Below are 11,676 nucleotides of genomic sequence, written 5' to 3' on the forward strand. Positions count from 1 at the left end.
TCTGATATTTCTCCACTATCTTTCTGCGCAACACTGGTGGAATTGGTGATTCTCTACCCATCTTCGCTTCTGAGAGACACTGCCACTCCGAGAAGCTCTTTTTATACTCCAATCAAGTTGCCAATGGACCTCATTAGTGGTAACTGGTCCTCCAGCAGTTTTTTTATTATAAGTGCAATTGACTTAGCCTCTTGTTGCTACCTGTCCCTACTTTTTTTTTTTTTAGATTTGTTGGCACCATGAAATTTACCATCAATATATTTTCCCCTTAAAATGACACTTTTTCTCAGTTTAGACTTTTGACCTTGTTATGTTCTATTCTGAACAAAATATTGAAATTTGGCACTTCCACATAATTGCATTCAGTTTTTATTCACAATTTGTATAGTGTCCCAACTTTTTGGGAATTGGGTTTGTAATCAAAACTGGAGACAATATGCTCAATCTGACTTTTTCAGATGTACAAAGACCATAATCTAAAAAGTAACAATGGATGAAAAATAAATTACTATTAATTCGGGGTGTCAAAATTAATGAGTTAATTTATAGTTCCTTTAACACCACTCATTTTTTTAAACACGCGATTAATGACCGCCCCTTACTTTGAAAGCCTGTACTGGGGGAATTCCAGTTGCAAACCAGCAGACATGTCCACGTCAACATTTAGCAGTAATAAATGTAATAATAATGCATATATTTGTGGATACTGGGGTCAAATTGTATGTTACAATTCAAAAAATGTGTAGAATTTTACAAATTAATTCATGTTCAAGATTAGATAGCTCTTAAAGGTGGAGTCTTTAGTTTTGTGCGTTTGTTTGTAAACACAACCGTTTGTGTTTGTAAACAACCAATTCAAAATTGACTCCTCCCATGGCTCAACCCCCACTCATTAACATTGCGCCTGCCTTCAGCGACACGCCCCCCGCTCTGTGATTCGCTGGAGGGGTAAACATAGACTTTCCGCCCACAAACGTCCTTCTCATGGCAAAACACAACAAAATGGCAAAATACAGGCTGGGGTTAACGATAACACATTAACATCGATCGAGAAGGATTACATGTGTATACATCCAGTGTTTAAGAAGTGTTAATTTCTGAGTGAAAACTAAAGACCTCACCTTTAATATGAAATGCAAAATGCACTGAGCTGTCACCAACATCTTACAAATGCAATTATACCATCTAGTGGCAAAGAAATGACCTCAACACAAATAAATATCACACTAATTTTTTTACAGTACAGTACATCTTTTTAATTTTAACTCAATTTTATGAATTATGAATTTACTGTATCAATAACTAAAAGATGCAGCCATATTTCTATTAGTTTTTTCCACTTTTATGTTAACAAGAGTATGAAACCTTTTTATTGTACATTTAGAACTGATGTAAAATTTTAAATATTGAAGTCATGCGATTAATGACAATTAAACATTTTAATCACCTGACACCCCTACTATTAATGAATATGAATGTATATTTGTAAAAAGTACTAATCAGTCAACAACTCATCTTAAAACAATAAAAAAATAAGCACAAGTAGAAAGTTCATGTCATTATCTAAAAGATCAAATGATTTGTACATTGAAGGCACAGCTCGTGGTCCCTTAAACTGCCTGATTTGATTACAATTCCTGGTAATGAAGTATTTTCTGAGCGGTAAAATGTTACTTTATTTAGATAACAATGGACCTAAGGAGACGGAAGCACAGGATGACATCCCTGGGAATCGGCGGTTGAATATCGTTGCCATCCAGTCGGAGGTAGCGCAGTTGCGGCGTACTGTCATTAGCATCCACGGCTTCAACGTCCATGGGGCAGACGTTGGAGCCACTGACGCCTGAAATGAAACAGAAAACAATTACAATCACCAGTTAATATAAGTATGTTCATGGGAAACCTACTTTTAATCATGTTGTGGTCCAGGTACAGCTGTTCAAGGCCAGGGGGGATGAGGGGCACCTCAGTGAGCAGGTTGTGAGACAGCTGCAGGTTTAGGATGCTGGAGATGTTGAAGACGTTGTTAGGAACATCGTTGCTACCGAGCTTGTTGTGGTTTAGCCTAAGGAAAGCCACCTTGGGCAAACCTTTGAAGTAGCCTGTAGGGATTTTGTCAATGTTGTTGCCGTCAAGGAAGAGCTGAGTGGTGGTGGGCGGCAGGCCAAGAGGCATGCTGCTCAACTGGTTCTTGGCGAGGTTGATCTGCACCAGGTTGTTAAGACCCTTCAGACTCACCTCAGTCACGGCATCATCCATCAGCTTATTCCCCTGCAGGTCTAAGAGAGTCATCTTATCCAGGCCAATGAAGACCCCGTCAGGGATCTTATAGATCCGATTTCGAGAGAGACTTAGGTGCTCTAGGTTGGCCGGCAGGGGAAACGGCACCCAGGACAAGATATTGTCATCCATGTAGAGGTGTTCCAGGTGCGACATTGCAACCAGGGTGCCTTGTTCCACTCCCTCGCTGGTTATTTTGTTGCGACTCAGGTTCACCCAACGCAGCTGGGTAGCATTGCGCAGGGCATCGGCTGAGACCACTTGAATTTGATTATTCTGTAGGTAGAGGTACCAGGTGAATGGAGGGATTGGGGGGATGCTCTTCAGACCTTTATTGTCACAGTAGACCGCACGGGGGAAGTTGGTGGGGCAGCGGCATTCTTGAGGGCACGCTTGGATTTGGGCCATTAGCTCCTCATAAGGCATGTCCTGGCTTAGGACTGTCCCGATCAGGCAGACAACACAGAGGAGCTTTACAAAGAGTTCCATTTTGATGGAAATCCTATGCTGCAAAGTGAAAAGAGATATTGAGAAAATATGATGCAGATTAATGGCCTGTAATGCGAGTTGTCTCGCACAAATGTCAATATGAATACGCATACTGCAGACAAACAAGGTTTTTCCTGGGTCATCCCTTTCCCTAAGAGAACAACCACAAACAGAGCATAGATTGGATCAACAGGTAGGACAACTGTAAAAATATGGCTGTTTAGTACTAATATGCATGTTGCTCCTTAGATAAATATCTGCCTTGCGGTGCAAATCAGAGAGAGAAAAAAAATCAAGGTCAGACTTTTCCATGATCTCTTTCGATTCTACTTGAGTCCTTGCAGATGGCATCTGTTTTAAATTCTTAATGCCCTCAACGTTTTGTGCGGAACTAATTTTGTCAGGCATACATTTTCCACAGATAGACACTCTTCAAAAACAAAGTCAGCGCACCTGTTTTAAGAGATGTGCATAATGTAAGGACACAGGAAAAAAAGAAACCTACCTCAAGTTTTGTCAAACACGTTCTCCCTGGAGTTTTCAAGGCTCGTCCCAATTATTGACGCTGTAGCGCTTACCTCCTAGTATTTGTACGACCAGTTTTTTTTAAATTCAGAACATGCCAGCTTGTCACTCAGGCCTTGACTGGCCAATGAGGACTCCTGTGCTAAGCCTTAACAAGACTGGAGACATGGCCCATTTAGAAAGAGGTCACTGCACCTCTGCCTGTTCTACCTTGTCTGCTTGCGTCCGCGTGTACATTAGTCTTGCTTAATTCCTCTGCGCTGCACTTGATCTCTTTTGAACTAACAAATCCCTGAGGGTCACTGCCAATCTTTGCGTTAATTCTGTTCCTCCAACATCTGCGGTGTATCCAGGATTAACTGTCTTTTCTTTGACAAGCAGACAACAGATTGCAGTTTTGTGTTTGCACCCTTGCAGATGAACAGATAGTTATACACAATGCCTTATGTACTTGTTTTATTTCAAATGATAAGTATTAATGCAATTGTCAGGGATTTTTTGTCTAAGCAATTTGAAGACATGGGCCCAAATGGCGTGAGGTCAGTTTTAATCTGAGGGGCACTTAATTTAATGCAGGCTTGTTAGGTCAATTGCTTCCTTAACAATTAATTGCTCCTTTCCAGCGATGACGGCAGAGGCCGCGATGCAACAGGATTATCCCCGGCGACTTGTGTGAGGGCAGAGGCAACGCGCCACACTACAGCCTCTTAGCACGTCTGCGCTCTTGTGAATCCCAATGTTAGTACGGCAGATAGATCGGACAAATCAGACATTAGGTCTAGAAATGCCCTAACAGTTGATCAAAGACACTTAAAACAGGAATGACTCAAGTTATTACATTACACTAATCAGTATTACATTTAAGCCTTTTAAACACACAAAAGTTCAGAAACCAAAAATGTTGTTGTTACCTGCTCTCCCAGTTACTGTCCACAGGCCAAGTTGGATCAATAAGAAGTTTATGTAAGGTCCACTTATGTTCCACAGTTGGCAGTTACTCAGCTATTGTTTGGATTCCCCAAAAAGCTTGCAGGGGTGAGGACGATTCTGTGACAACTGGGATTTGTGGTTCAAGTCTAAGACCGCTGGGAAGGTTTGAGATCTAGAAGGAGCTTAAATTTTGAAATGTTGTGTGACACTAGCAGGAAGTTTGAAGCTTTATTTAGGACAACATTGTCTAGAAGCATAATGTCAATGAGAGAGTGGAGAATTGACATATTCACCTCATAAAACACAGGAAGTTTAATAATACCATGTAAATGATCCTAGTATTGCGTGACTGAAGAAAACACCAGTTCGAAAACATGGTAAATAAATAGCTAACACACAATCACAAGCCTAACATATTATCTGCTCTAAAAACCGACTGTAATGGAAGTTTATATACTTCTTCTGCAGCTCACAGACAAACATACTATAGATAATGTTAGAAAACGATCCTTGTGTTTTCCACGTGTTCGTAAAATCAGACTGGAGAGCGGTGAAACAGGTCCTTGGAAGGACTTATTTTACAGAAATTTCTGGACACAGACAAGATACAGACAAAATCGCTGTAGTTCCCCTTGTGTGTGTGTCTCCTCCCACTTGTAGTCGTTCTTATAGTTTCAGCATAGCAGCTCCCAAAAAAACCCCTCCCCTTCCTCTTACTCCTTTGCTGCCCTTAAGCCCCGCCCCTCTCCAGTGCCGCCCCTAAGTCCCAAGACAGACAGTACTCAATACACATGGACAGATGGCCGATTGATGTGGAAATATAGTAGGTCAGACAACCTGGCAAACCGACAGATGGCCAACCGTGCGGAAACACAGTAGGTCTCAGACGAAAATGGCACCTTTGCAGTAAATAAAACTTTAAAAAGGAATCCTTTTTGACACATTTTCTCCCCTGAAACAGATGGCTAATTACGTGGGAAAAGGAAGGAAGAATCTTCAAACGTTCCGTCACATTATTACACTCATCAAGCTTTGCTGAGGAAATTAAAGCAGTTATGATTAAATCTAAACAGTTATAACTAAAATCAAAACAGTTATAATTAAATTGAAACAGCAGAATGTCAACAATAGTATTCACTGACGTCATGGGATCGCGAGTAGAGCTGTGCAATACTTGAGATTTTGGTATCGATCGATACCAGCTAAACACTGGTGCCAATATCACCGATACCGATGCCGATACCAATAACTTTTAGGTTAATAAAATATTATGGCATTTTAAATGACTTGTCCTATTAATTTGTATTTTTTTGGTGCAACTTAGACTTTCTTGTTAGGTTCTTAAACAGCCATAATATAATATTCTTAACGGAAACATACCTGGGTTGTTAGTTAAATTTGCAATTTAGTAATAATCTTCATATTCTTAGTCCCTGTCACTCTTCTGCACTCAAAGAAACGTCAGCCACCGAAGTTATTCTAGTCTAGTCACTTGCATAAACAAAACTTACATGTGCTACACTAATACCTATCTTAACTAGTGTTGAAATAGCTCAAACGATGCATAATATGACTCATTGTCATTCACTGTAAAAAATAATTATTTGTTACCTCCATTGCCGCCCACCGCTGTCATGTGCTACAAAGAGATTGCGTGAGGGACCCATGAGCAACCAAAATAAATAAGTGAATGTCAAACATCGATACTAGCGCTCTGGTGTTGATATCGATACTCACGTTGGTATTCGATCTGCACAGCCCTAATCGCGAGTCTGCCCCTCATGGTGGGTTAACTTTCCTAGCTGTGTTTACACCAAATGTTATTTTGTTATTGATGAATGTCACCCCCAGCTTCCTCTAACATTACTTGTGTAAGCAAGACGTATGCAGAAGATTTAGCTCAACGCTTTATAAAAATTATTGTTCGTTTCCTATGTTTTTTGGAGTTTTTTTTTAGCACCCTAGTGCTATCTAATCAGCTAACTGCCTTGCCTTGTGTCATACCCAGCTGTCTCTCGTTTCGGCAATCAGTCAATGATATATGAGGCCTGCTGGTTTTGTCTCTAAGGCCCCGTCCACACGAAAGCCAATTTCAATGTAACCCCACAAGTTTCTTACCATTTAAGCCGTTCGTCCACTTGACGGCACGGTTTCAAAGCTTGAAACCGATCACTTTTGAAACTGGGCTCCAGAGTGGAAAGATTTCAATACGTGCCCCGTACGCGTCCGTCTGGACACCTTATGCAGAATACTCCTCCAGTGATGACGTAATGGTCGCAGATCGATGACGACGCATTGTCGCAGATTGATGACGTATGCGCCAATTCTCGCATGACTGCGCGAACCGTCAATCTGTCAACAACAATGGCAGATAGCCGTGTCATAGTTGTCTTGCGCAGCCTCCTTAGCTTGCTTATGCTTTTGCAGCAAAATATTTTGCTTCTTTATTCCCACATCCAAAAAGCGGTGTTGTACTTGAATCACTCGCCATTGTCACTTCTCCTGTGTTCGTCTTTTTCATGTTGTTTTGATACATGCAAAGCCATGTTTGTTCTGTAGATTGCAATAAAGTTTAAAAAAAAGTGTAAATTTTCTTCGCTGATTCTTCTTCTACGCTTTCCGTTAACTCCCTGTGGCTGCGCTACAGCGCCACTCCAGACTTGACATATACATTTCAGCCGTTAAACGTCCTCAGCGTCTTCTTTTGGACACGCAAATTTTGAAATGCTTCTGTGTGTACGAGATTAGTTTGAGTAAATGAATGCCTATAAAACATCAAGTGTTAAACCTTAAACACCATCAAGTGTTTAAATGGGTCACTGAGACCTGAAACTTTCCTTCTACCAAGAGAAATGTCTACTCCGATTATATCATGTCAAAAGTTGTCAAGTAGATTGCAAAATGGAGCAGAAACCACAAAAGTATGTTCCTTTTTTTCCATTTTCCCCCTCAAGTACACCACTTAGCATTCTCGACATTGTCCATGCACCGCAATATGAAAAAACACAGAACCCAAAACATATAAATACGAGCATTGGAGAATGTGTCCTTGAACTTATTGTGTGAAAATACAGTTGCCTGTGACCTCTATGTGTGTGTATGCATTTGTGTTGCATTCACAAGCCAAGTGCTCCGAAATATATTTAGCGATTTAACTGCAAGTTGTGTCAACAAGTACGCGACGGACAATGCAAAGAGCCAAACGTGCAGATTATCATGTACCGGAGCCAGTGAACCTAGCTGTTGTAGGCTTGAAAGGACCCAAACAAATTATATTTTAAACAAGATTACAGCTTGAAACTTTAAAAGGTGACACTATGAGAGCTTTGATTGATGCAAATGGTAGCAGCAAGCCATATTAGAATGCAAAAGGCCTCCTTTTTATTTCCTTTTTTAATGAATAACCAATATCTTTATTGGCGCTCAGCCAAATAATTTATATTTCATACAATGTGCATTGCAATGTGATCTCTGATACAAGCTAGTACATTCTTCCAGCAAGCTAAAAACAAGCTAACATAAAACTAACACTTAAAGAAAAGGAATCAAAAGGAATTTCTTTGATCTGATATTATACTTGATGTGTTTTCATGCAACCACACTTGATATCAAAAAGCTCCATACATAAAAACGTATTGGAAACATGGTTTATTCAAACTGAGTTCTTCACGAGCGTTGACTATTCCAAAGTGGCTCTAAAGTAGAAGTAGAAGAAAAGGAAATGATCCAGACAAGATGTTATAGTCTATGACAATGTCACGTTAAGCAACAATAGAGAACTTCCAGAACTGCAAAAGCTGTAGTTTATTATCAAAAGAATGATACCATTTGAATTCATGCATGAAATGAAAATAATACAAATCAGCGATGTGCACGACAAACAAATATGCAACACTTTAGCTTCATGAGCTATTATTGAAGTTTTTCAAGATTTAAGTTAGTAGGCTATACTGAACAAGTATTTTACATTTCATTAATGTATACGTTGAATACGCGGTCTTTCTTGCTGGCCCTTTGCACAGCAATGGCTTTATGAAACCTGATACCTATACATGCTACACACAGAACATACAAGACAAAGACAAAGTAAAGCTACTATAGAGACAATGGAGATGCTAACGTCATTGTTTACTCTGTCTTGTCTTGCTTTGACAAGTGTCTAATTGGAATGTTTGAAGTGTACTTATTTTCTTTCCCCGAAATCAAAGTTAAATGAGAGCAAGTAGGTGACTAGCCTTCTCATTTAGATCTACAAAATTAGCTACAGCACTACTAAACCTTTTGTCGTTTTCAAGCTTTTTTTTCCCCAAAGGATTACCCCCCCCCCCCTTCAAATTATTATTTTTTTTTTTCCATACACATATTTGCTATGTATTCAAACTTAATTATGCCCTGCCATTATATGCTGTATAATCAGATTTGAAAGAGTGAACATGTTCCTGTTGAGGATTATTATTTCAACAAGTAAATCCATAAACGATGGAGGACAGGTGGAGGGGAGTTATGGTCCTCATTCAAACATGATTTCAGAGGCCATGCGCAGGCAGTTGGAAGTTTCAGGGGGCATGCTGTGGTGTGTGATGTAGTTGGCATCCAGGCGCAGGTGCTTCAGGTGAGAAAAGTTGATGGGGGTAACGTACTTGCAGAAACTTGACAGGTCAAACTCTGCAGGAAAGGGAGAGAATATGACCAAAAACAATTATGTTAGTCAATGCCTACATTAACTCAATACATTTTAATGAAGACGAGTCTGTGCCCACTCACTGTTGATCTCATTGGCTTGGAGGTACAGTTGCTCCAGCTGCTCATTGATGTCAGGGATGGTCTGCAGCTTGTTGAAAGACAGGTCCAGCTCCACCAGTGACGTCACATTAAACACTCCCGCTGGGAGTCCGGAGTCCACCAGCTTGTTGTGAGACACCCTCAGGGAACGCAGACCGGGCACCTTGCTCAGGTACCCCGAGCCAATGCTGTCGATATCGTTGTAGTCAGCATAGAGGATTTCCAACGAGGCTGGCACGCCGACAGGCAGCTTCTTCAACATGTTGTGGCTTACATCGAGGGACAGCAACTTCTTGGACCCTTTGAACGCGCCGGCGACAGCCTCAGAGGTGAGCTGGTTATGCTGCAAGTTGACAGAGGTCAGATTCTCCTTGTCGTTCATGAGCCCAGTGGGGAACTTGTTCAATTTGTTGTGCGTTATCTTGAGCTCGTCGAGAGATTTAGACGGAGGGACCACTGGCTCCGTGAGTAGATTGTGGCTGAAGAAGAGTTTCTCCAGGGCGGTCAGTTTGTCAATGGTACCTGCTGCAATCTTACCGTTGGTGATCTGGTTGTTGTCGAGGACCAGCCACCGGAGCTCGGCGGTGACGTTATCAAAAACGCCAGATTTGATCTCTTCGATTTGGTTGTTCTGGAGGTACAGATACTTGATTCCCGATGGCACCATTGGCACAGCCTTCAGCTTGCGGCTGTCACAATACATGGCGCTGGGGAAATTGATAGGACATTCACACTCGCGGTCGCAGTTTGCGCTCGAGGGTCCTATCAAGGAGGGCGGCACATAGTCGTAGTCCTCATACTGGCACAGTGCCAGGCAAACAAGAGCTGCCAACAGGTGTACACGGAGAGGAAACATGGCTTCTGCAAAGGGAATGAGAAGCAGAGAAGGAGACGTGAGATGAAGATCAACAGAGCTGCAAGAACAAGAAAAAACAGACGCATTCATCAGCACTGCCACACCCACTCCCTTGAAGCGTTATTTAATCATTCAAGAGTTCAAGACTGGAGACCCAAGGGGGCAATTTGAACCCTCAACAACAAATCTATCATCTATCGCCTTCACAGATTCCTGTGCATACAGAGGTGACGGCAGTGGTAATGCAAGACAGATGTCCCAGAAATCCTTGAGCGCAAATTAGCCTGAAATATTGCTCGGGTCCTCAGCCCATCACTTACCATGGTACCATCCATTTTGACAGTCCTGCAGAGGCATAAGGATCTTTCCAGACTTGGTCCTAAACCATTAAATATGTTGCATGTCCAAATACATAAATGCAAAGAACACAACCCTCGAGGACTGCTTGCTACTCATTTTGCTCTATACATTTTCTTTGTCGCAACACCAGTTCAGTCCAGAACAATTCAAAAGCTCTCACCCAACAGACAACCAATCAAATGCGAAAATCAATCAACCAATTTGTCTCTGCAACTTACTGACTTACCTGCGCTCCTCTCACGGCGTACTGTCTGCTTGGGGTTGGAGGGCCAGTGGAAGAACACAATGGTGTTCAAAAAGTAGACGTCTCTGGAGAAAAACACAGAAGAGAAAGACAGAGAGGGAGGAGAGAGAGAGACAGGGTAGAAAGGGGGGGGGGGGCGATTGGAGAGACAGAGGGGGAAAGGAGGAGGAGATGTTGATGGCGGATGGGAAAAAGGAGGAGGAGGAGAAGGTTTTGGGAGGTATATGGGAGTGATGAGGGAGCTTTTTCCTGCAAACTCAGGTTGTAGAGAATCAAAAGATGCCAACAGGATGGATGCAAGTGTCCAAAGTCAACAACAGGTGCAACCAGGTCTATGGGTGACACATTTTTGCCAGCACTTTGCTGATTACTTTGGTAAACTTGATTGTTCCTGGGAAAAGTGCAAAAAGTGGGGGGGAACTGAGGAAAAATATTACAACCGAGAGACTTATGAGCAAGAATAAATCCTCTGTGAATACAGTTTTGGAAAATCTGACAAAATGCTGCTGCAAGATGGCCAGAAAATCTTACATAACATTGAGACTGCAAAACCAAGTACTTTTAGAAGGTAAGTAGAAGCAGATTGCATCCATCTCGTGTTTCTTTCAATGTTTTTACACCACCGCTGCATTCTTTCCTTTCAGCACATTTTGAAGGCCAACAATCGTCCAACTACACCCTCTTATTGGTTCCCCATTGAGAACGGAGCGGGGGGCTTTTTGGTGGGAGGGGCGTTGGGGCAATGGTTGGGAAGATAAGCCAAATGCCTCCCCTATTTGTTGAGGGACGTTCATCACCCTGTCAAAGCACGGCGGGATGTCACGGCTGCTTTTGATTGGTCGCACTCTCCTTTTGTTGCTCCACCTGGCATAGAAGCCAGTGTCCTCTCAGAAAGTCTATTTGATTGCACACATGCTCTAAGCATTACCTGCATTTGCTCGACGTTGCAGACATTCGTAGTGTGAATTTCATGTCTGACGTTTGCATCATTGGATGGCCCACATTAGCGTTGTTCGACTTTTGGTGGAGGTTTGTGTTCTACTAGCCACAATAGGTTGCATTTTTCATTTCAACCCACTCAATATGGGGAGTCTTAGGCAGGCAAACCAGGAGGAAAACTTTACAGGTTTTGTACTGAAGCAACAGCCCCGGGCAGACGCCCAATGGAGAAAACTGTCTGATTTTTGTTGGAAATGTACCAAAAATCTAA

The 11,676-nt window shown here is 41.9% G+C and overlaps 2 protein-coding genes across 2 annotated transcripts; both read right to left on the reverse strand.

The window, feature by feature from the left end:
* Positions 1-351: 351 nt before the first annotated feature.
* kera (keratocan) lies at positions 352-3,504 on the reverse strand. Its single transcript, XM_086060332.1, has 3 exons — positions 3,275-3,504; positions 1,908-2,787; positions 352-1,843 (listed from the first exon to the last, which is right to left on the reverse strand). Exons 2-3 carry the CDS (start codon positions 2,767-2,769, stop codon positions 1,680-1,682), a joined length of 1,026 nt encoding a protein of 341 aa, XP_085916458.1. The 5' UTR covers positions 2,770-2,787; positions 3,275-3,504; the 3' UTR covers positions 352-1,679.
* Positions 3,505-8,013: 4,509 nt separating this feature from the next.
* Positions 8,014-10,590, reverse strand: lum (lumican). Its single transcript, XM_086060345.1, has 3 exons — positions 10,449-10,590; positions 8,989-9,867; positions 8,014-8,889 (listed from the first exon to the last, which is right to left on the reverse strand). Exons 2-3 carry the CDS (start codon positions 9,860-9,862, stop codon positions 8,735-8,737), a joined length of 1,029 nt encoding a protein of 342 aa, XP_085916471.1. The 5' UTR covers positions 9,863-9,867; positions 10,449-10,590; the 3' UTR covers positions 8,014-8,734.
* Positions 10,591-11,676: the final 1,086 nt, after the last annotated feature.

This window comes from Leptonotus elevatus, chromosome 17 (assembly GCF_054856555.1).
Source record: "Leptonotus elevatus isolate MCC_2025b chromosome 17, RoL_Lele_1.0, whole genome shotgun sequence".
Taxonomy (NCBI): domain Eukaryota; kingdom Metazoa; phylum Chordata; class Actinopteri; order Syngnathiformes; family Syngnathidae; genus Leptonotus; species Leptonotus elevatus.